A 26,699-nucleotide genomic window follows, 5' to 3' on the forward strand; every position below is an offset into this window, starting at 1 on the left:
GACCAAGGCGCAGCGTGATATGTATTCATATTTATTTACGTACTGAACACACGACAAAACAACAAACGAACCGTGAAGTCCAAGGTAGACAAAATAACCTACCTCACACGGAACAAGATCCCACAACTGACTGGTGCCAAAAGGCTGCCTAAGTTTGGTCCCCAATCAGAGACAATGAGCTACAGCTGCCTCTGATTGGAAACCACCCTGGCCAACATAGATCTAAACGATCTAGAAACTAAACATAGAAATAAACACAACACGAAATATACACACCCTGGCTCAACATTTAAGAGTCCCCAGAGCCAGGGCGTGACAGTACCCCCCCCCCCCCCCCCCCAAAGGTGCGGACTCCGACCACGCCACATAAACCTAACAGGGTAGGGGCCGGGTGGGCATTCCGCCTCGGAGGCGGATCCGGCTCCGGGTGTAACCACCACTTACTGTCCACCTCCCCGTTGCGCCCCTGGTCTGGTCTGGACCTTGGCGCGCTGCTTCCTCTCTCCTTCCTCCCACGAAGTACCACGCCCTGTCTGGACCCTGGTGTGGGAGACCCCGAACCTGGAGAGGGGCTGACGTCTGGGTCTGGACTGGAACCGCTGACTGGAGCTGGACCCGACGACGGTGGATCGAACTGCTCTGGCTCCGGGGTGGAGCCGCTGACCGGAACTGGATCAGGCACCGGTGGAGCGGACTGCTCTGGCTCCGGAGTGGAGCCGCTGACCGGAGCTGGATTGGACCCCGGTGGAGCGGATTGCTCTGGCTCCGGAGTGGAGCAGCTGACCGGTGCCGGACCAGGCACCGGTGGAACAGGCATGGGCCGTGCTGGAGAGCAGGAATGGGCTGACGACGCGCACCCCTGGCTTGGTGCGGGGAGCAGGAACGGGCCGGACTGGGCTGACGACGCGCACCACTGGCTTGGTGCAGGGAGCAGAAAGGCCGTACCGGACTGGCGACGCGCACCACTGGCCTGGTGCGGGGAGCAGGAACGGGCCGGACTGGGCTGACGACGCGCACCACTGGCCTGGTGCGGGGAGCAGGAACAGGCCGGGCCGGGCTGGCGACGCGCACCACTGGCCTGGTGCGGGGAGCAGGAACAGGCCGGGCCGGGCTGGCGACGCGCACCACTGGCTGGGTGCGAGGGACAGGAACAGGCCGGACCGGGCTGGCGATGCGCACCACTGGCTTGATGCGAGGAGCAGGAACGGGCCGAACCATACTGGGAACACCCACCACTGGCTTAGTGCGGGAATCAGGAACGGGCCGGACCGGACTGGCGACACGCACCACTCGATTGGTGCGAGGAGCGGGACTGGGTTCCTTCATTAACCCCCGCTCCTTCTGCTGCCTAACCAGCTCCTCTCGCCGTGCCTCTACACTTTCCTTCTGCTCCCTCTGCACCAATGACCCCCTTAATCTGGCGGCCTGCTAAACGGCTGAACCGCTCTATCGCGGCCTCCTGCTGCCTCGTCGTCCACGGCGTGAGCCCCCCCCTAAAAAATGTTTAGGCTTGTCTCTCCCCGGTGATCATGGCCTCCATCCCTCTTGCCAGACTCTCGCTCATCTCCTCCCAAGTCCATCCTCTCTCCTCATCACGCTGCTTGATCCAGGATTGGTGGGATCTTCTGTCAGATGGGGTGATGTGTATGCGGCGGTGAAGTCAGGCGCAGGACACAGAGGATCAAGATCACTACTTTACTTCAAGTAAACACGCACAAAACAAAAGTCTCCACAACACTGGAGGAGTAACACGCGCTGTGCGTAAAAGGCAAACTAGAATTGCCGAACATCAAACAGGACAAAATGACAATAACACACAAAGGCCAAACGTAAAACAAGGGAACTTATATGTTACACAATCAACACAAAATAAGTAACAGGTGTACAAACTAGACAACACAAGACAAACACCGAAACATCGATCGGCAGTAGCTAGTACTCCGGGGACGATGAACGCCGAAGCCTGCCCGAGCAAGGAGGAGGAGCAGCCTCGGCGGAATCCATGACAGTCCCAATACTTTTGGTCCCCTAAAATGGGGGGACTATGTACAAAAAGTGCTGTAATTTCTAAACGGTTAACTCGATATGGATAAAAATACCCTCATTGTATAATTTCAAATCCAAAGTGCTGGAGGTACAGAGCCAAAACAACAACAAAAAATGGTCATTGTCCCAATAATTTTGGAGCTCATTGTACATACCACAGGCAGCCTGTGTCACATTAATCGGGGTGAAGGGGCTCATAGTAATGGATGGAACAGAATTAAGAGTGGTATCGAACACATCAAACGCATGGTTTCCATGGTTTCCATGTGTTTGATACCATTCCATTTACTCCATTCCAGCCATTATTATGAGCCGTTCTCCCATTAGCAGCCTCCTGTGAATACATACGGTAAATTATATGTAGGCCCATTTTAACCATTTTGTCTGAGTTGTAATGACTTTTATGCTTTTATTTACCTTTTCATACATCAAAATCCCTCAATGAAGTACTGTATGTTGGTATTGTTATTGATTTGACTGTTTGTGTGTGTACGTGCAAGTGCATGTGTGCACAATGTACTGTGTGCATTACATTTTAATTGGAAGCTCTGCCTCCAATAACAATCAATTGTAATTCTCTGTGAGCTGATTGATTATCTTTATAACCTACTGGCCTTTCCCCTCCTGTCCCCTTCACCCAGTTGGCCTATAGATTGCTTCTCTCTCCCACAATCGGCTCTCAATGCTTCTCATAAGAGGATGCAACTTTATTCATGTTCAGAATGAATGAGTTTACGTAAATTGGTTATTTCGCTGGTGTTAATGAAACAGTAACTGCACAGTATTTAAAGCTGATTTGCTACCGTGTGCTGTACCTTATGGCCTTTGATGACACCATAAGACTGTTCCCTGTTGGATTAATTGTAACTGAACTAGTTCATTAGACCATTAAGAATAGATTAATAACATGCTTTATGTTATGTGGGCTCCCGAGTGGCGCAGCGGTCTAAGGCACTGCATCTCAGTGCTTGAGGCGTCACTACAGACCCCCTGGTTCGATGCCAGGCTGTATCACAACCGGCCGTGATTGGGAGTCCCATAGGGCGGCGCACAATTGGCCCAGCGTCGTCCGGGTTTGGCCGGTGTAGGCCGTCATTGTAAATAAGAATTTGTTCTTAACTGACTTGCCTAGTTAAATAAAGGTTAAATAAAATAAAATAAAAATATGTTGCATAATTCCCTCATAGCACCAAACTGAGATAGACAAAAGAAGAGCAAGACATTGAGAAGCACTTCCCTGTCAGTCAGTCAACTTCGGTACAACATACTATGGGGAGTCGCACTCTAGCAACTTTGGTTGAAGGATCTGCAATCACGCCTGACAAGGTCAATGAAATCTGTGCTTCACTGGAAGCCCCGCTTTCCACAGGTGATAAGCGTGAGGTTCGGATTAATTCCTTAAATTATTCCGCTCTTCACCTCGGTGTGAACAGGAACGATTCACGCTACTAAAACAAACAGTTGGAAAACGAGACTGTTTTACGTTGCGCCAACTAAACTGTCCCATAGTGGTAGAGCGTGCTTACGCCCTGGACGTTGTGTGCTGAAGGTTGTACTTGTTCTCATAAGTTTTCTATTCACAAATCATTTGTTATTCTTCAATTTGCTGGTGCAATGAGTAAGATGACTAAGAAAACGATCGAGACGACAATGGCTAAGCCGGGTTCGGGGTCGAGATCATCCCCTCAGTCATGCGGTTATAACATTTATCTGAAAGATACTCACGCTGTATTTAGTTTGTTTCGGAGCACACTCAGGCGGTTCTCGCTCAAACCACGTACTGTGTATAAACTTCCTGGAAAGACGTGTAGCATTCTTGAGGAAGTTTGGAATTACCGACGGCGACTTTCCTTTCCTGGATGCCGGAAGGTGCAGGAAGCGGAGATGGATTGGGTGGTCAAATATCTTGTCTGCCTGGGTGGCTGCCTGCACCCAACCCGGCTCCTGTGCGCTCTGTCACCGGTTACGGCAGGCTACTCGAAGAGAGAGGGCCGCAAGAGCCCCCTGTTCCCGTAAAAGGGCCAGGCTTCATGCAGGCTATAAAGTCTCACGGAAGCACAACGAATGTTGGAAGCTTATCCATGTTTAATGCTGCCCCCTCTGCTACCCCGCGTTCCATGGTGTTGACAGGGTTCAAGGGGTATATCAATCTCCCCAGGGCGAGAGTGACAAGTTGGGTCACTGTCCACAAAAGGGCACCCCTCCCCCATAGATGGCTCATTACTGGGATTCATTGCTGATTCCTTCCTGTAGCTCACTAGCCCCTATGAGGTGTCTAGTGATACAGGTTATGGGCTATATAGGAGATTAGTTGTTGGTAGCGGAGTCGAGGGAATGAGCAGGGTTGGACATGGCTATTATCCCACACACAGTCTTTGTGGTTCATTTGAGCCCCCAAATGAGCAGTCTGTTTTTCATAGCTGTCGGTCCCATTCCCAGCTAGGTTACAAGACACTTTGTCGCCAGTACCTATGACTGGTTGGTAGGGTAACCTCTAATGTGTGCTGTCCAGCGCTGGGTGTCAGCCAGTTACCGGAACGCATCTTACCGCCTAAACCGAGTGTAGTTGTGACAACTGTACCCCTAAGTGGCACGGCCAATCGGAGTACATTACTGATCACCAGAGCCCGTGTACCCAGAGTGGGCCGGGATTTAGGCAAATCTTGGCAAATAAACACAGTTTTTTCAACCGAGTTCGACAGTGTTCACGGGTGTTAAAAGTGTTGTCTCCCGCATGTGAGTTCAATGAAAAGTGTTCCTTCTCCATTTTCAGACACACGGTTGTCAAGAGTGGTGGAAATGGAAGAAGAACCAATCTCTCCCAGTCCACAAGTTGGCGTCCCGCCCCTTCAGATGGCACTGCACGGGAGTCTCGCTGTCTGATCCGACCAATGGCGCGCATGTGCAGTGTCGCCCTGGATCATGGAACAGTGACATCACGATACAGGCTACAATTTGTTGTGCGTCCCCAATGCTTCTGCAGTGTCATCACGTCGACTGTTCCCGAAGCCTCAGTGCCTGTTTTGAGGGAGGGAATATTCTCCCGTCTCCATAAGCAGGCCATCCGAGTGGTTCCAATGTCAAAGATTCGGGACTGCTGGTAAAGCCGGTATTCCTGGTTACGAATAGGGACCGGACTTTGCGTCCCATTCTAGACCTACATGCCCTCAGCAAGCACCTCAGAGTCTACAAACTCAGAATGCACACGAGCCGCCAGCTATTACAGCGATTTGCTGGTGAAGCCGGAGTTGAGGGGGCAAGCAGTGTTACACACATCCATGCTACTGTCCCGTATTCAGTCTCTAGGCTTCATAAGAAACCAGAAAAAGAGCAGACTGACTCCATCTCAGGGCATTCCGTTTCTGGGTCTCGAGCTAGACTCACTTGCGTATCATGGTTTCTATCCCCACGGAGGGTGTCCGGGTTCCGGCTCTGCTTAGCCAAATTTCGGATTGGGTCACAGTGCGTTTTCACCAGATCCTATGCGTACTGGGGATGATGGCTTCTGTGACAGAAGTCATTCCCATGGGGCTAGCCATTCACCTGGACACATCTCGCTTCGGGTGTCCCTGTCAGGCCTACGGGTCATGGCCCAGTGTTGGGACCCTCTGCTATTATCAGGGGGCTCCCATGGGCTGAGTTGTGTCCCGCAAAATGATCACGACAGACGCATCCCTCCGAGGGTCTCAGCGTGTCATGTGGGAATTGACGGAACCTCACCGGGGGTTCACCCCCTGGTGGTGCGGTTCCTGAAAGGTGTAAGTTGTCACAGACCGGTCTCTAAACCTATTGCGCACACATGGTTTTGGAAGCATTGTGTGCGGCCCCCTTTGAGCCTCTGGAGTCGGTGGATCTGAAGATCCTCTTCTACAAAACCTTCCTGGACATGGCTTTATCTCCCTGGCATATAGCAGAAAGGGCAAAGGTTACCTAGTGGAGTATGCACCCACTCCACCAGGGGTCTGGCAGCATCTTGGCCTTTGTTTAAAGGGTTGACTATAGGAGTTATTTGTGCTGCGGAGAGTTGGGAATCACCACACAGTTTTGTGAGGTTTTATCACTTGGATGTCACTGCTCTCAGTTTAGCACACAGTGTAATACCCAGACTGGCGCATCTGGCGGGGTCAGGTCTGGGTGGTCTGCCACGGGTCGTTTCATTTAGTATCTGTTGGGGTTGGCTTGGGGTGTGATTATATTTCCCCATAATATGTTGTACAGAAGTTGACGGACTGAAAGGGAACATAAGTTTGACTATAACTACTATAACTACTGTTCCATGAAGGAGGGAAACAAGGTACAACACCTGTTTGGCCCCGCACCACCCATTCCTAGGCTCGGTGAAGAGCAGTATTACATTGAAGGAATGAATCCGAGCCTCACGCTTATCAATTGTGGAAGGTGTGGCTTCCAGCGAGGCGTGGATTTCATTGGCCTTGTCAGGCATGATAGTAGATCCCTCAACCAAAGTCACGAGAGTGTGACTCCCCATAGTATGTTGTACCTCGTTTCCCTCCTTCAGGGAACAGTAGTTATAGTCATAATGTTACATTCTCTTTCTCTCCCATGCACTCATCTCTCCTCATTTCTCTCCTCAAGGCTCTTTCAACCCACAGTTTTTCTTGCTAAGAATACACTGATCTCTGTGTGTGTGCGTGTCTGTGTGTGTGTGTGTACCGCGGGAAGTGTTAAGTGCTTAAAGAGAAAACAGCAACTCCTTTTCATCCTGCATCCGTCATCACCACTGAAAGACCACTTTGATACAGCATCCTCAGATCAACATAAAATACAGAAAAGAGTACAAATAAACAGCACAAAAGACCCATTAATTTCCTAGACTGCAGATGACTTGAGTAGGGTTTTCATGTGGAGCAACCATCAAGGTTGATTAATTTCTATTCTTCAAGATGGTTTTATTTTCAAGATCATTAATGCACATTGTGTGTGATAGTGGTGTCAGTCTTTTGCAGATTTCCCCACATATACAGTATGACTCACATTGTGTTTATTCACCTGGCACGAATGTGTTAATATTGTTTTGTATGCACACACACACACACACACACACACACACACACCCACACACCCACACACACACACACTACATTCTGGAATCTTTACTCCTTCTGCCAGGCTGCCATTTTGGCACTGAAAGTGTCTGTGTCTGTATCCTTCCCAATCAATAATGGGTGGAAGGTTCGTGCTGAAAGACTTCAGCTCTCCAATGTGACCAACTCAGACCAGAGAGAGGCTGATTATTACAGAGCTGGCGGCAAGGAGGGAGAGGGAGAGGTAAAAGAAAGAAAGGGGTGGAAAAGTGGTGGAGAGCGAAAAGTCATCTTTAAAATCAGTTCAACTTTCAGGCCACTACAAATTCACATTTCTGACATCTGGATAATTTGTGAAATTACCCATTTTACCCAGCTTCTACCATCATCATAAAAACATAAAAACACAACTTCTGTCCTCAATTTACCCTTCCAAATCTGTGTAGAAAATATAATGTTAATACCAATGCATTCAGAGAGTTTGAACACAATAAGCATGATGTGGTTTCAAACAGAAGCTTTGGAGAGCATTTGGGTCTATCGTGTAGTCCTATAATAATGTACCAACCAATCACGGTGAACTGGGCTCCGCAGCCTTAGGAATGAGCATAAGCATAATGGCTTGGGTGTGAGTGTGTGTGAGGTTGTGGCTTCTCATACTGTAGGCCTACTAATGTAATGTCATTGTAGTGCCATAAGAATAGGAAATGATAATTAGGCCTACCCTCTGACCACCCACCCACACACACACACACACACACACACAGGGCTGGCCATAGCCTTTTGGGGGCCCTGAGCAAGATTTGGTTGGGGGGGCCTTGTGGGCAAAACATTTTGGTGGCCCGCCTCTTGACTGTGGAGAGAGAAATGTACGTTTTTAAGTTAATGTCCTGCAATTCTACACATTTTGCCATGGGGCAGAGAGAACATTTAGCAATGTTATAACAAATGTCATCCAATTCTACTAATTTTGCCATGGGTAGGGAGAAATGTTTTTAAGGTCTACAGTAGCCTCAACAGCACTCTGTAGGGTAGCACCATGGAGTAGCCGGAGGGCAGATAGTTTCCATCCTCCTCTGGGTACATTGACTTCAATACAAAACCTAGGAGGCTCGTGGTTCTCACCCACTTCCATAGACTTACACAGTAATTAAGGCAACTTCCGGAGGACGTCCTCCAACCTATCAGAGCTCTTGCAGCATGAACATGTTGTCCACCCAATCAAAGGATCAGAGAATGAATCTAGGACTGAAAGCATAAGCTACAGCTAGCTAGCACTGCAGTGCATATAATGTGGTGAGTAGTTGACTCAAAGAGAAAGACAATAGTTGAACAGCTTTTAACAAATTAATTTCTTCAAAAATGAAGGAGAAGCGAGAGAGAGAGAGAGAGCTAGCTATATTTAGTATTTTTTCACATTCCCTTTCACTTACTTAGCTAGCGAATGCAGCTACATTGAGGGAAAAAAGAATTTGATCCCCTGCTGATTTTGTACGTTTGCCCACGGACAAAGAAATGATCAGTCTATAATTTTAATGGTAGGTTTATTTGAACAGTGAGAGACAGAATAACATTAAAAAAATCCAGAAAAACGCATGTCAGAAATGTTATAAATTGATTTGCATTTTAATGAGGGAAATAAGTATTTGACCCCCTCTCAATCAGAAAGATTTCTGGCTCCCAGGTGTCTTTTATACAGGTAACGAGCTGAGATTAGGAGCACACTTTTAAAGGGAGTGCTCCTAATCTCAGTTTGTTACCTGTATAAAAGACACCTGTCCACAGAAGCAATCAATTAATCAGATTCCAAACTCTCCACCATGGCCAAGACCAAAGAGCTCTCCAAGGATGTCAGGGACAAGATTGTAGACCTACACAAGGCTGGAATGGGCTACAAGACCATCGCCAAGCAGCTTGGTGAGAAGATGACAACAGTTGGTGTGATTATTCGCAAATGGAAGAAACACAAAATAACTGTCAATCTCCGTCGGCCTGGGGCTCCATGCAAGATCTCACCTCGTGGAGTTGCAATGATCATGTGAACGGTGAGGAATCAGCCCAGAACTACACGGGAGGATCTTGTCAATGATCTCAAGGCAGCTGGGACCATAGTCACCAAGAAAACAATTGGTAACACACTACGCCGTGAAGGACTAAAATCCTGCAGCGCCCGCAAGGTCCCCCTGCTCAAGAAAGTACATATACATGCCCATCTGAAGTTTGCCAATGAACATCTGAATGATTCAGAGGAGAACTGGGTGAAAGTATTGTGGTCAGATGAGACCAAAATGGAGCTCTTTGGCATCAACTCAACTCGCCGTGTTTGGAGGAGGAGGAATGCTGCCTATGACCCCAAGAACACCATCCCCACCATCAAACATGGAGGTGGAAACATTATGGTTTGGGGGTGTTTTTCTGCTAAGGGGACAGGACAACTTCACTGCATCAAAGGGACGATGGACGGGGCCATGTACCGTCAAATCTTGGGTGAGAACCTCCTTCCCTCAGCCAGGGCATTGAAAATGGGTCGTGGATGGGTATTCCAGCATGACAATGACCCAAAACACACGGCCAAGGCAACAAAGGAGTGGCTCAAGAAGAAGAACATTAAGGTCATGGAGTGGCCTAGCCAGTCTCCAGACCTTAATCACATTGAAAATCTGTGGAGGGAGCTGAAGGTTCGAGTTGCCAAACATCAGCCTCGAAACCTTAATGACTTGGAGAATATCTGCAAAGAGGAGTGGGACAAAATCCCTCCTGAGATGTGTGAAAACTTGATGGCCAACTACAAGAAACGTCTGACCTCTGTGATTGCCAACAAGGGTTTTGCCACCAAGTACTAAGTCATGTTTTGCAGAGGGGTCAAATACTTATTTCCCTCATTGAAATGCAAATCAATTCATAACATTTTTGACATGCGTTTGTCTGGATTTTTTGGTTGTTATTCTGTCTCTCACTGTTCAAATAAACCTACCATTAAAATTATATACTGATCATTTCTTTGTCAGTGGGCAAATGTACAAAATCAGCAGGGGATCAAATACTTTTTTCCCTCACTGTAGCTAGTTTAGCCTACTCAAACACCCGGCTCAAACAGAGAGGGATGCTATGTTACCTAGCTGGCTTTGGCTATCCAACACTGGAACTCTTCCAAGTCACCGGGGCCCGCCGGTGTAACTGCTAAACTGCTTGCTAACTGTACATTGTACTGCATGATTGTAACGGGCTTACTAACGTGTTCGTTCTAGTAGCTATGTTGTTGACTTGACGTTAGCTAATATGGTAACAATTATGTAGGCTGTGTGAAGCTGTTAGCGGTTATGATATGAAGGTTTGGCTTGGAAAGGTTTTTTCGCCTGGTCACAGACAGCTTATGTGTTGTGCACTGAAGTCCACAAGCGAAGGGAAAAGGTGAGAGGAGGAGAGCGCATAGATGCGAGAAGGAATTATACAATGAACTAAACAGGGATAAACATACCTGCATTCCAATAGAAACTCTCGTTTGCAACTGTTGGACTAATGATTAAACCTTAGATCAGCTAGATCCAGGCAAGATTGTGCAAGGCGGTATTGAATGTGTCAATGTCTGTCACCTTGATTACGAAAATGTATCTCGACCTGTGTACCTGCTTTGTAAACTTTCATTCATAGGCTAGGTTGTAGCAACCTTATGATGGGTATAGGGAACATGTGAGTTCATGTAGTAAATAGCCTAAACCTATCCATGTTACATTAAGCTGAGTGAATGGAATATGAATGATAAATAAATATGCTGTAATAATATGCTGTAATAAATAAATAAATAAATCGTCCTCCCTCATTTTAAACGGCACCGACTACCACAGTATGCCATGTTAATATGATATCTGAGTGAGAGTGACTAACAAAAGCAATGGGGACCCCCTGGAGGTCAGGGCCCCTGCATCGCATTTGCGTAGTGGCATGCAGTTGAGCAGAGGTGTTTTTAGGACTTCTACACATGGGGCCATGTTTTTAGCAGGGGGGGATTTTTCGTACTTTTACCCCTCGGGAGAGGGGAAGGTCGAGAGCCATGCGTCCTCCGAAAGACGACCCAAGCCGCACTGCCAAGCCGCACTGCTTGCTTAACCCGGAAGCCAGCCACACCAATGTGTCGGAGGAAACACCGTCCAGCTGGCAACCAAAGTCAGCTTGCAGGCACCCGGCCCGCCACAAGGAGTTGCTAGAGCACGATGGGACAAGGAAATCCCGGCCGGCCAAACCCTCCTCCAACCCAGATGTCGCTGGGCCAATTGTGCGCCGCCTCATTGGTCTCCCGGTCACGGCGGTGACACAGACTGGTATCAAACCCGGGTCTGTAGTGATGCCTCAAGCACTGCAATGCAGTGCCTTAGACCACTGCGCCACTCGGGAGGCCTAAAATGAGCCTTTTATAAATGCATTTATGCAATTCAATGTAATTTACATGATAGAAGATATTAACAGAATATGTATTTAATACCACACAAATGACCTAAATGAGTGGCTACTCTGACAGTGACAAACTGAGAGCAATACAAACAACCTGGTCTTGAATGCAAACAATAGCCCAGGCTATGAAGAGACATAGATTGTACAATATTAGGAGGAATATACACTGAGTGTACAAAACATTAAGAACACCTTCTCCCTTTTGCCCTCAGAACATCAATTTGTCGGGGCATGGACTCTACAAGGTGTTGAAAGCATTCCACAGGGATGCTGGCACATGTTGACTCCAATGCTTCCCACAGTTGTGTAAAGTTGTCTGGATGTCCTTTGGGTGGTGGACCATTCTTGATACACACGGGAAACTGTTGAGCGTGAAAAGCTCAGCAGCGTTGCAGTTCTTGACACAAACTGGTGTGCCTGGCACCTACTACCATACCCTGTTCAAAGGCACTTAAATATTTTGTCTTGCCCATTCACCTTCTGAATGGCACACATACACAATCAATGACTCAATTGTCTCAAGGCTTAAACATCCTTCTTTAACCTGTCTCCTCCCCTTCATCTACACTGATTGAAGTGACATCAATAAGGGATCATATAGCTTTCACCTGGATTCACCTGGTCACTCTACGTCATGGAAAGAGCAGGTATTCCTAATGTTTTGTACACTCAGTGTGTATATATACTGAAATAAAATATAAATGCAACATGCAACAATTTCAACGATTTTACTGAAGTAGTTCACATAATGAAATCAGTTAATTGAAATAAATAAATTAGGCCCTAATCTATGGATTTCACATGATTGGGCAGGGGCGCAGCCATGGGTAGGCCTGGGAGGGCATAGGCCCACCCATTTGGCAGCCATGCCCACCCACTGGGGAGCCAGGCCCAGCCAATCAGAATGAGTTTTTCCCTACAAAAGGCTTTGTTATAGACAGAAATACTCCTCTGTAATAAAGCCCTTTTGTGTAGAAAAATGTATTCTGATTGGCTGGGCCAGGCTCCCCAGTAGGTGGGCCTATGCCCAGGCCCACATATGGCTGCACCCTTGCCCAGTCATGTGAAATCCATAGAGTAGGGCCTAACTCATTTATTTCAACTGACTGATTTCCTTATATGAATGGTAACTCAGTAAAATCTTAGAAATTGTTGCATGTTGCTTTGATGTTTTTGTTCAGTAATATTTAGGCTACAATTTGAGTGTGTGATATGGTGGTTGGAGACATGTTCATTTCGACATTACAAAGAAAAAAAGAAAAGAAATGGCAACACTGCCATGCTGCACTGAGCCTTGCTGTTGGAAAACCACATCAGTGTACGACTTTCGGCTGTCCCAGATGCACCTCCCCCAACTTCACTCCTCGACTTTCGTCTGCATTCGGTTGCTTCAGCCTTACCACTCAAACAAGCCCATTGATTGTGCTCGTTTGACTGTCACGGGTCGCCCGTAAAAAGTGCCATTAATGCCCCCCCCCCCCCCCCCCCCCCCCCGGTCCCCGCCCATTGCCCCAGTCGCAGCAACGCACTGACACGAGCCTCGGAACACCAGGGGCCGTGTCAAGCAAACTATGCCATGTGTTCTACAAGAACAGCGTGCTTATTGGTCTACAATACGGGGCTCTCGGCCCATCGCCAAGGGATACGCTTCGGATTGGCTGAATTACCTACCCCAGATTCACCCTTGCGCAATTCTCAGATTCTCTACAGTAGTTTATTGGCGTAACCCCGTCTCCACGCGCATCTGCCCATAGAACCAAGCCTCACCATTTACGCAAATAGCGTTACAAAGGTCCGTAGTGACAAAGACAGCGAGCCCGAATACGATGGGGAAGGAATAAAAAAGAATTCCAGAATCGTCGGGTCTGACGGGTCCTTTCCAGAGGAACGAAGTGCACAGGGTTGCCTCAAGACCCGATAAACTACTGGAAGAACCGGATTTGGACGTCACGGTGTGTGGAGTTGGGACGAGTGTGCAGGGCCGTGGAAATCGTTAATGTAAAGATTGGGCAACTGGCAGATTGTTCCGTTTGAATCGTCGGTAGGGTAGAAGAGCGAGGGAGCCGGCATGGCGGACGGATCGTTGAGTCTCCATCGGAATATGAAGAGGATCTGCATGGTCTTGGATCTATAGGAATATACAGCAACCATTCCCCATTAACGCATTATCTGATTGTTTCACTTGTGTCATTTTGTGCTCAACTGTGACCAAATTAGGGAAATCAAACCAGCAGTGGGTTTATTCGGGGGCCACGGGGCCAGATTCATGACTATTTTAGTCGAAGACGCGTCCCCAAGACCTACCAACTGAAGGAAAAGGATGCTTTGAACGACTATTGGGGGAAGAGAAGTGGTAGATTGATAGGTCAAAATAACGACTGTGAAAGCTCGTGGAGAGGAGTTGATATTGTAAATAATCTAACATTCAGATTAAGGAACTGTCATTCATTGAATGCAAAGGTTTGGAAATAAATCTACCAAGCCACCAAACAAGTTACAGTAACGTAGCATACAGTATTTGATTCGGGGATTGGATCATGTCGGGGCGGCCCAGAACCACCTCCTTCGCGGAGAGCTGCAAACCAGTGCCGCAGCCATCGGCTTTTGGCTCTATGAAAGTCAGCAGTAAGTCTACCATTTTTAATAATCAAACTAATTTGCCTCAATTGCCTGCCTTGCGAATGAAACAAATTTAAACTAGTTGTGTCCTTGTTAAGCACCTTGACTCGACGCCAGGTCTGAAAGCACAGGCAGGCTTGCCATTCTGTGTCACTGGCTGAGATTCTCAGGCGTAGTGTCACCCAGGTTTCTGCGGGGAGGGACCGCTGTGACGTGCGACTCTAGGCTGGTCAGCGGCCAGAGGTAGAGGGCCGCGCCGAGGGGGAGAGAGGGTCAGAGCTGGCAGCCACCCAAACCAGCATCGTGGCAAGTGGCATGATCAGATTTGCCTTATCATTTGCAGATTCTTCTAGGTGTCCATTCCTTTAGATCACAACATTTATTTCAACCGATTACTGCTCTCTAGTCGAATGGAGCGCCTGGTTTAGGGTCATGACTAGGCATACACTGTTATATTATTATTACATGGGGATGTTTTGTATATATTACTTATTTATATGTAATTTTGCATGCTCTGCGAGCAGTTTTCTCAGAAAGTATTAATTTCTTACCAGCCAGATGCAGCAAGTGACACGATCGGTCTATTACGCAATTATCAATGGGAAGGTGCGCCCATACAGAACGTGACTGGGAGGGCGTGGCCATGGGAATTTGATCTTTCAGAGTAAAGGGGTGCGTTTCAAGTTTGTGTTAGCTGAGTTGTCGTGGAATTTGGGGTGCGTTCAGTTCGCACGAACGTTTGCTACGTTATTGAACAGACTTTGAGATACGTTTGCTCCGTTGGGTGGGTGTGCCAGGGTGTGGCTTGAAGCAATGAGTGACTTATTTAAAGGGCAGCGGTGCATTTTCAACCTACAACCCTCCCCGTTTTTCAGCTGGTCGTTCAGTACAGCACCGTTTTCATTCAATTGAACGTTCCAGAATGTAAAAACGAGCTCCAGCACACAAGCCAGATAAATGTATTGACAGTGGAGTAGGCTATGTGCCACAATGTATCAGACTGAAGTTGCGACAATATTGCCATCCTGAAGGCACTCTGATGGGGCACATGGCTTCACTGCACTGGCCAGGATATATGCTCCTGACAACATTAAAGGTGTTTTAAAACTTTTGTGAAAATAAAATAATAAAGCCTATGCCTCTGATGCCTCAGCCTATAGTATATAAATAGCCTGTAATTGTATTTAGCCTATGCCCATTACACATACACAGGGGCGCAACTTTGGGTTTAGAAGTAGTGGGGGAACATACCTTTTTTTAAAAACATTTTTTAATCCAGCCGGATAAACACTCCAAACAGTCTACCCGACCGCTCTGAGGCGTCCTCATGATCCTAAAGCACACCGTTGCCTTGTTTTGTATCACATTCCAATGATAAAACTGGAGGGGACAGAAATGCAATTTCAGAATGTGGGGGGGACAAGTCCATCCCCTGTGAAAGTTGCACCCCTGCACATACACATGCATCAGACATTTACACACCTGCTCCTCAGTGTTCAGACGTTGCTTTACATACAGTACCATTAGGCCTATCATCTTCTGCATTTCTGTAAGTCTCTGTGTGTGGGCTACAGAGGGAGAGTTGTGGCAGTGGTAATGAATCTCAGATACCCTTTCACAATGCAATTGTCCCTTTCACTGACTGGACCTAAGCATACTGAAATAGACTCTAAACAGTGTATGGAGATTGTATAGTTGAGTGTGTATGTATGTACAGTACCAGTCAAAAGTTTGGACACACCTACTCATTCCAGGGTTTTTCAACATTGTAGAATAATAGTGAAGACATCAAAACTATGAAATAACACATATGGAATCATGTAGTAACCAAAAAAGTGTTAAACAAATCAAAATATATTTCATATTTTAGATTCTTCAAATAGCCACCCTGTGCCTTGATGACAGCTTTGCACACGCTTTGCATTCTCTCAACCAGTTTCACCTGGAATGCTTTTCCAACAGTCTTGAAGGAGTTCCCACATAAGCTGAGCACTTGTTGGCTGCTTTTCCTTCACTCTGCGGTCCAACTCATACCAAACCATCTCAATTGGGTTGAGGTCAGGGGATTGTGGAGGCCAGGTCATCTGATGCAGCATTCCATCACTCTCCTTCTTGGTAAAATAGCCCTTACACAGACTGGAGGTGTGTTGGGTCATTGTCCTGTTGAAAACAAATGATAGTTCCACTAAGCCCAAACCAGATGGGATGGCATATTGCTGCAGAATGTTGTTGTAGCCATGCCGGTTAAGTGTGCCTTGAATTTTTTATAAATCACAGACAGTGTCACCAGCAAAGCACCCCAACACCATCACACCTCCTCCTCCAAGCTTTACGGTGGGAAATACACATGTGGAGATCATCTGTTCACCCACACTGCATCTCACAAAGACACAGCGGTTGGAACCAAAAATCTCCAATTTGGTCTCCAGACCAAAGGACAAGGTCCATTGCTCTTGTTTCTTGGCCCAAGGAAGTCTCTTCTTTTTATTGGTGTCCTTTAGTAGTGGTTTCTTTGCAGCAATTCAACAATGAAGGCCTGATTCACATAGTGTCCTCTGAACAGTTGATGTTGAGATGTGTCTGTTACTTGAACTCTGTGAAGCATTAATTTGGGCTGCAATTTCTGAGGCTGGTAACTCTAATGAACTTATCCTCTGCAGCAGAGGTCACTCTGGTTCTTCCATTTCTGTGCCGGTCCTCATGAGAGCCAGTTTCATCATAGCGCTTCATGGTTTTTGCGACTGCACTTGAAGAAACGTTCAATGTTTTTGAAATGTTCCGGATTGATTGACCTTCATGTCTTAAACTAATGATGGACTGTCGTTTCTCTTTGCTTATTTGAGCTGTTCTTGCCATAATATGGACTTGGTCTTTTACCAAATAGGGCTATCTTCTGTATACCCCCCTACCGTGTCACAACACAACTGATTGGCTCAAAAACATTAAGATGGAAATAAATTCCACAAAATAACTTTTAACAAGGCACACCTGTTAATTGAAATACATTCCAGGTGACTACCTCATGAAGCTGGTTGAGAGAATGGCAAGAGTGTGCAAAGCTGTCATCAAGACAAAGGGTGGCTACTTTGAAGAATCTCAAATATACAATATTTTGATTTGTTTAACACTTTTTTGGGTTACTACATGATTCCGTATGTGTTATTTTGATGTCTTCACTATTATTCTAAAATGTAGAAAATAGTAGTAGGAATGACTAGGTCTGTCCAAACTTTTGACTGGTACTGTATACAGTTGAAGTCGGAAGTTTACATACACTTAGGTTGGAGTCATTAAAACATGTTTTTCAACCACTCCACAAATGTCTTGTTAACGAACTATAGTTTTGGCAAGTCGGTTAGGACATCTACTTTGTGTATGACACAAGTAATTTTTCCAACAATTGTTTACAGACAGATTATTTCACTTATAATTCACTGTATCACAATTCCAGTGGGTCAGAAGTTTACATACACTAAGTTGACTGTGCCTTTAAACAGCTTGGAAAATTCCAGAAAATGATGTCATGGCTTTAGAAGCTTCTGATAGGCTAATTGACATAATTTGAGTCAATTGGAGGTGTACCTGTAGATGTATTTCAAGGCCTACCTTCAAACTCAGTGCCTCTTTGCTTGACATCATGGGAAAATCAAAAGAAATCAGCCAAGACCTCAGAAAAAAAATTGTAGACCTCCACAAATCTGGTTCATCCTTGGGAGCAATTTCCAAATGCCTGAAGGTACCATGTTAATCTGTACAAACAATAGTACGCAAGTATAAATGCCATGGGACCATGCAGCCGTCATACCGCTCAGGAAGGAGACACGTTCTGTCTCCTAGAGATGAACGTACTTTGGTGCGAAAAGTGAAAATCAATCCCAGAACAACAGCAAAGGACCTTGTGAAGATGCTGGAGGAAACGGGTACAAAAGTATCTATATTCACAGTAAAACAAGTCCTACATCGACATAACCTGAAAGGCCGCTCAGCAAGGAAGAAGCCACCACTCCAAAACCGCCATTAAAAAGCCAGTCAACGGTTTGCAACTGCACATGGGGACAAATATCGTACTTTTTGGAGAAATGTCCTCTGGTCTGATGAAACAAAAATAGAACTGTTTGGCCATAATAACCATCGTTACGTTAAATTCGATGGATTCTTCAATTACATTGAGCTGATTTCTGACGTGCTGTTACTTCTTTTTCCGTAGTGTACTTCTGTATTATTTTATTGATTCACCATAGTGAAGGCGTAGGCTCAGGTTTTCTGGGTCTCTATGTTTTTGGTTGGATAGGTTTCTCAATTTCTTGCTTAGGTTTTTGCATTCTTCATCAAACCATATGTCATTGTTGTTAATTTTCTTCGGTTTTCTGCTTGAAATGCTTTGATTTGATAGGGAAGCTGAGAGGTCAAATATACTGTTTAGGTTTTCTACTGCCAAGTTTACACCTCCACTCTTACAGTGAAACGTTTTGTCCAGGAAGTTGTCTAAAAGAGATTGAATTTGTTGTTGCCTTTTTGGTAGATTTCCACACTACTTTCCTTCCATCTATAGCATTTCTTAAAATTATTCAGTTCCTTTGGCTTTGATGCCTCATGATTGAGCATAGCTCTGTTCAAGTAGAGTGTGATTTTGCTGTGATCTGATAGGGGTGTCAGTGGACTGACTGTGAATGCTCTGAGAGTTGGGTTGAGGTCAGTGATTAAAGTAGTCTACAGTACTACTGCCAAGAGATGAGCAATAGGTGTACCTAACGTAGGAGTCCCCTCTACGCTTACCATTGACTATGTACATACCCAGCGTGCGACAGAGCTGCAGAAGTTGTCACTCACTCACAGACACACAGACACACACACACGCACCAGTGTGTGTGACTAACTTGGCCAATGATCTGAAGTGGCTGTAGCCAAAGTGTAGGATCCTATAGTGAACACTGCCCCTCCCACACACACACACACACACACACACACACACACACACACACAAGCTCCAGTTTTGTTTTGGGGAGAGGCAGCTGGCCAAGAACAATGAGTGTCTTGTTTAGCATTTCAAAGCTCCCGCTCTCTGTCTTTCTCTCTATTTCCCTCGCTCTCAATGGAGATGGGAACAAAATGAACATATTGAACATGATGTTAAATTTAAATTGCCGCTTTAAGAGTGAAAAATGATAGAGCGAGCTAAACAAACTGAAGAACAAACAGAAAGAAACAGACAGAGAGAGAGACTGAGGGTCAGAGAAAAACCGAGAAGAAAGAGGGAGAGAGAGAGACGGAGAGAGAAAGAGAGATAGACAGAGAGAGAGACAGAGAGAGAGAGAGATGTCAGATATTGGGTCCATGTTATTACTCAGTAATGTGATAGTTATTACCTACACAATGACAACCCTTCTACTCCTCCCATTGATGCCTGTGGTACATTCTCAGAAATGTGTTCTTAAAGGGGTAAAAATGTTTGTCACTGTAGTGGTATCCTGTAAGGTACATCCTTTGTACCTTTTAGTTATGGGCAATTCCATGGTAACAGAGTGACACAGAGACTCTGATTTTTCACTTTAAAATGTATGTCAAACAAAAACCAATGATTGCAAAGTGACAGTACCCCCCCCCCCCCCCCCCCCAAAGGTGCGGACTCCGACCGCGCAACATAAACATAACAGGGTAGGGGCCGGGTGGGCATTCCGCCTCGGAGGCGGATCCGGCTCCGGGCGTGACGACCACTTACTCTCCGCTTCCCTGTTGCGCCCCTGGTCTGGTCTGGACCTCGGCGTGCTGCTTCCCCTCTCCTTCCTCCCATGAAACTCCAGGCCCTGTCTGGACCCTGGTGTGGGAGACCCCGAACCTGGAGAGGGGCTGACGTCATGGTCTGGACTGGAGCCACTGACCGGAGCTGGACCGGGCACCGGTGGAGCGGATCGCTCAGGCTCCGGACCGGACTAGGACTGGTGCGAGGAGCAGGCACGGGCCGGACCGGACTAGGAACACGCACCACTGGCCTGGTGCGAGGAGCAGGAACGGGCCGGGCCGGACTGGAGACACGCACCTCTGGCTTGGTGCGAGGAGCAGGAACGGGCCGGGCCAGACCGGCGACGCGCACCACTGGCTTGGTGCGAGGAGCAGGAACGGGCCGGGCCGGACTGGGAACACGCACCACTAACTTGGTGCAGGGAGCAGGACTGGGTTCCTTTATTAACCCCCGCTCCTTCTGCTGCCTAACCAGCTCCTCTCGCCGTGCCTCTACTTTTTCCTTCTCCCTTTTAGCCTCCTGTAGCGCCTCCCTCTGACCGAATAACTCCTGCTCCCTCTGAGCCAACAGCCCGCGTAACATGGTGGCCTCCTAACCTGCAGATCCGCCCTTTCACGGCCTCCTGCTGCCTCGTCGTCCACACCGTGTGCCCCCCCAAAAAAAATTATTGGGGTTGCCTCTCGGGTCTCCGTTGTCGGCACTGTTGGTGCCGTCTCTCCTCTCCTACCCGGGCTTCCTCCTTCATCGCCTTCCGATAACGGACGGCCTCCTCCTCTGTAATTCTCCCCCAACCGAGGAGGACATCTACTAATGTTACCTCCTGTTGAGTCCCAGGCATTTCCTCCTTCTCGGCACGCTGCTTGGTCCTCGTTTGGTGGGATCTTCTGTCACGTTCGTTGAATGACGGGTCAGACCAAGGCGCAGCGTGATATGCGTACATGTTTATTTAACTTAAAACACACGACAAAACAACAAAGGAAATGAAACGTGAAGTCCTAAGGTAGACACACAACTAACCTTACCAGGAACAAGATCCCACAACTCAATAGTGCCAATAGGCTGCCTATGTATGATCCCCAATCAGAGACAACGAGCGACAGCTGCCTCTGATTGGGAACCACACCGGCCAACATAGAAATACCCATCCTAGATAAACCACATAGAAATATACACAAACAAAGAATATACACACCCTGACTCAACATATACAAGTCCCCTGAGTCAGGGCGTGACACTGACTGTGAAGGCTCCATGGATTGATGAGGAATTGAAAAACTGTATGGTTGAAAGAGATGGGGCAAAAGGAGTGGCGAATAAGTCTGGATGCACATCTGACTGGTTGACTTACTGCAAATTGAGAAATGATGTGACTAAGCTCAACAAAAAGAAGAAGAAACTGTATTATGAAGATCAATGATATAAAGAATGATGGAAGTACTTTAAGTACTGGCATGCATAGTATTTATATCAGCCCTCTGATTGCAATGAAGAGCAAAATGTGCCACTCTGTTTTGGGCCAGCTGCAGCTTAACTAGGTCTTTCCTTGCAGCACTGGACATGAGCAGCATGTCTTGCTCTTCATTTTAATCAGAGGGCTGATATAAATACTATGCATGCCAGTCTCTCAGCTAAGAGTTGAGGAGAGACTGACTGCATCAATTCTTCTTTTTATAAGAAACTTTAATGTGTTGAAAATCCCAAATTGTTTGCATAGTCAACTTACACACTACTGACACACACACTTACCCCACCAGACATGCCACCAGGGGTCTTTTCACAGTCCCCAAATCCAGAACAAATTCAAGAAAGCGTACAGTATTATATAGAGCCATTATTGCATGGAACTCTGTTCAATCTCATATTGCTCAAATAAACAGAACCTGGTTTCAAAAAACAGATAAAGCAACACCTCACGGCACAACGCCTCTCCCCTATTTGACCTAGATAGTTTGTGTGTATGTATTGATATGTAGGCTACGTGTGTGTATGTAGTTCTGTCCTTGAGCTGTTCTTGTCTATTAATGTTCTGTATTATGTCATGTTTTGTGTGGACTCCAGGAAGAGTAGCTGCTGCTTTTGCAATAGCTAATGGGGATCCTAATACAATACCAAAATGCACAAGGAATACTTTTTAAAATGTCCACAGAAACTTTTACAAAAACACATTTACTTGAAGAACAGTGCATATGCAAAGTTTGGTAACAGAATGACGGCACAAACAGTACAAACCGTCATTCTGTTACCAAACTTTGCATCTGCACTGTTCTGCCAAGGCAGCAGCTACTCTTCCTGGGGTCCAACAAAATTAAGGCAGTCATATACAAAAAATAAATAAAAATACAATACATTTCACAACAGATTTCACAACACATTAAGTGTGTGCCCTCAGGCCACTACTCTACTACCACATACTGTATCTACAACACAAAATCCATGTGTACGTGTGTGTATAGTGCGTATGTTATCCTGTGTGTGTATGCGTGTGTCTGTGCCTGTGTGTGTGTGTGTGTCTCTTCACAGTCCCAACTATTCCACAAGGTGTATTTTTATCTGGTTTCTAAATCTGATTTTACTGCATGCATTAGTTACTTGATGTGGAATAGAGTTTCATGTAGTCATGGCTCTATTTAGTACTGTGCGCCTCCCATAGTCTATTCTGGACTTGGGCACTGTGAAGAGACCTCTGGTGGCATGTCTTGTTGTGTATGCATGGGTGTCTGAGCTGTGTGCCAGTAGTTTAAACAGACAGCTCGGTGCATTCAACATTGATTGACATGCATATTATTAATGTTGGTGTGTAATGAGGAGCAACCAGACACTGCACTTGACGCATTTATGAAATTGCTTATTCCAGTTACTAATAAGCATGCACCCATTAAGGAAATGACTGTTAAAACTGTTAAAGGTGCTACACATTAGGGATTCATATTTTCCTGAAAATCTACCAAGTTTCAGTACCGGGAATAATTCATATTTATCCAGAGATACCATAAAAATGTAAAGCATTTAAAATCACTTTGTCACTATGCCAGGGTTCTCCCAAAATAAGATTGTCGCTGCACCACATTGCCGGCTTGGTTGCGCCACTATCTAGAGATTTCACAGCAAGTGAAACTGATATTTAGTAATGATAGAGTAACTTTGATTGCCAATTACATTGTTGTGAATTGCGAAACAGGCCGTTCATAAATTCTGAGCGTTATCATGTTCCTCAATTAATTCAGTGCATTTCAGCAGTAGGCCTTGGCTATCTCGACACAGAGCTGATGCACAGAGAGCACCCAGAGTAGGCCATAGCGTTGTCGAATCATACAAACTTTGTAACGGCATGTGAAACAGAAGTTAAATGACCAAAGTTGCTAAGTTTGCTAGATAACCTCCAACGAATGACAGAATATCTCCTATTTGACAAAATCTAGTTGATGATTATACAGATAACAGATCAGCTCATGAATAGTTGGAAGATGAAGATAAATTGTTTAAATATCAAGGTATCTCAACGGGGACCAACTCTGTTAATTTTTTTCCCATATTTACTCTCATACCATTTGTTGATCACGCATTCTCTACCGAAGCTCTCATATGGGCAGCAGTATGAGACAGCGCAGAAACGGGGGAAATTATATAGCGGTATTTTGACGCATTGGCGAGACGTGCTTTGATAATGCAACCAATGGTTTTACAGTCAATTACCATGAGACCGGCAGTCTTTTGCATGACAATAACCTGCTGACAAAATTTCATGACCGCCACAGCCCTAGTTGAAACGACTAGCACACAGCTCAGACACCCATGCATACCCCACAAGAACAGCATATGGGAAACGCATGGTACTGCATAGAGCCATGACTACATGGAACTCTATTCCACATCAAGTAACTCATGCAAGCAGTAAAATCTGATTTAAAAAAACATAAAACTACACCTTATGGACTATGAAGAGACACAGACAAGGGGGGGGGGGGGGGGGGTAGAAGGATAACTTTATCCTATCCCAGGTATTCCTTAAAGAGGTGGGGTTTCAAGTGTCTCCGGAAGGTGGTGAGTGACTCCGCTGTCCTGGCGTCGTGAGGGAGCTTGTTCCACCATTGGGGTGCCAGAGCAGCGAACAGTTTTGACTGGGCTGAGCGGGAACTGTGCTTCCGCAGAGGTAGGGGGGCCAGCAGGCCAGAGGTGGATGAACGCAATCGGCCTCCTTTCCAGACCAGTGTGATCACCGCTCTCCCTGTGCTGTGAGTCACGTGGGTCGCGTCAGCCAGGCGGACCAAAATGTACCATTATATTTCATTATCCGCACAATCACATGTACCCTAAAAGGTACCGAACAGTACCATGTGAGATTATATGTGTACCTTTGAAGGTACGTTATGTGTATTTTGATATTTTTGTACTCCCGGGAACAATACTGTACCCTAACCACGTTAAGTTAGCTGACTAGCCATTTCAAATAATGACCATATCATATAGCTGACAATGTCTTATCTTTAGCTAATTTGTATTCATTATTACAGGAAAATAAACTCATAACAAGATCATTATTTACAAGTTAATGGTGAGCTAATTACAGAAAATAGCTTGCGGTTGAGAGTGTGATGAAATAAAAGCAGGGAATTCTACCGGGGCCTAACGTTATATCCTAATTTGACTTTGGTGCAGGTAATGTTGTTCTTCACATTACCGTCTCTGGTAAACACACTATATCAAATAAAATCTAAGTTTATTTGTCACATGCACAGGATACAGAAGGTGTAAACGGTACAGTGAAATGGTTACTTGCATAATGGAGTCTTTTGTTTAGACATGTAGCTAGCTAGCTAGCTAATCAACAATGAACCATAATCCCAACTCATAACGTTACTACCCTGCATGAATCTGTAGGTAGCTAAAGCTAACCAACTAACTTAGGTTCAATGTTAGCTAGCTAGCTAACATTAGTCTATAACTAGCAATGCAAACAACTTTCTGACAAAATTAGAAAACGTATAGTATCTGAAAATGTAGCTCGCTAGACTCTTACACGTATACATGGATGAATGAGTCTCCCTCTCTCTCATGGATGCCATGGTTGCCCTTAGTTAAAAATGTAATCCGGAGACAGGTGTTTTATAAAACAGCCTTCTTTCTGTGTGTTCTCTTTTCGACTCCCTCAGCATATTTGCAATCAAACACCAGCATTTTCTCCATCTCTTTAGCTATCATACTCTGCTTCCACCAGGCATTACACTGATTTCAAAACTCAGTCCTCCAGAAAGTGGAGAGCATTAGCAACACTTTTTCAGTTCTTTGTGATTTCTTTAAAAAAAACTGTGTTAGAAAGGATTACCTACACATACTGAGCAGCTCATGTTATAGACAGAAGCGTGCAACATGTCAAACCAATCCGAACTCATCTCTCGGCATGTCCAGCCCATCCAAGGTTCCTGTCTTTTTCTGTGGCTAAACCAACTAGGCTCGTAATTTAATAATTGTATTCATATTTACAGATGGCATACAAGTTTGTTATTAAGGCACATGAAAGTTCACATGTTACAGAAGGCATTTCTGCCAAAAGAAACTCATTTTGATACAAAATAAATGTTTACTTTCAAATGCCTCTTCTGTGAAGTAGTGATGTGCGACGTACGCCTAGTTTCCTGAAACAAGTCACATTTAGGGACTGGGTCAACAATGGAATAATGAAAGAAATACCAAAATACCATTTTTGGGTGGAGTTTTCCTTTACTGTATTACAAAAATAATATTGAATTGTGCTTGACAATGCAAACAAATATCAACATTTAAAGGAGATGTATCTACTGCTTGGATAGTTCTATCTGTGCCACCGGCTTAATCCCGTTCTTAAAACTTTTTTTTGCTGTTGAGTTGGAGACGTGAATCCCAAAAATAATTTGTTAACTTTTCGACAAGTTAAAAGGCTGGCTTTAATTCCAGTTTGTCTACAAATTCTTAATTGATATGTTGGATTCACGTCTCCATCTCAACCAAAAATCTAAGTAATTTTTTTTTGACTAAATCAAATTAAACTTTAAATGCACTATAAATAAAGTTTGATTTGATTTAGTTCCATTGTTTAATTTAGATGTTTATTTGATATGGAGATGTGAATCCTACATCAATTTTTATTTAGTAGACAAACTAGAATTAAAGCCAGGCTAAGTCAGTGGCACAGATGGAACTATCCAAGCAGAAGATGCATCTCCTTCAAATGTTGATATTTGGTTGCATTGACAATTCAATACACTAAATAGCATTCAATTTGAAATCAACCAGAGCTTGAAACCCTAAGCCTATTGTATTGTGCCTATTTTTTGTTGAATTGAAACAATAGATGTTGATGACTTTGCAAACGCTATATACAGTGGGGAGAACAAGTATTTGATACACTGCCGATTTTGCAGGTTTTCCTACTTACAAAGCATGTAGAGGTCTGTAATTTTTATCATAGGTACACTTCAACTGTGAGAGACGGAACATTGTATGATTTTTAAGTAATTAATTTGCATTTTATTGCATGACATAAGTATTTGATCACCTACCAACCAGTAAGAATTCCGGCTCTCACAGAACTGTTAGTTTTTCTTTAAGAAGCAATCCTGTTCTCCACTCATTACCTGTATTAACTGCACCTGTTTAAACTCGTTACCTGTATAAAAGACACCTGTCCACACACTCAATCAAACAGACTCCAACCTCTCCACAATGGCCAAGACCAGAGAGCTGTGTAAGGACATCAGGGATAAAATTGTAGACCTGCACAAGGCTGGGATGGGCTACAGGACAATAGGCAAGCAGCTTGGTGA

At 45.4% G+C, this 26,699-nt stretch overlaps 1 protein-coding gene across 1 annotated transcript in view; it reads left to right on the plus strand.

The window, feature by feature from the left end:
• The first annotated feature begins 13,376 nt into the window (after positions 1 to 13,376).
• Positions 13,377 to 26,699, plus strand: part of LOC311143567 (glycogen synthase kinase-3 beta) — a 44,680-nt gene continuing 31,357 nt past the window's right edge. Inside the window, exon 1 of the mRNA XM_084179420.1 lies at positions 13,377 to 14,165. Coding sequence (XP_084035546.1) covers positions 14,078 to 14,165 — 88 coding nt within the window. The 5' untranslated portion in view covers positions 13,377 to 14,077. The remainder of the gene's footprint in view (positions 14,166 to 26,699) is intronic.

This window comes from Coregonus lavaretus, assembly GCF_964263955.1.
Source record: "Coregonus lavaretus genome assembly, chromosome: 16".
NCBI classification, from domain to species: domain Eukaryota; kingdom Metazoa; phylum Chordata; class Actinopteri; order Salmoniformes; family Salmonidae; genus Coregonus; species Coregonus lavaretus.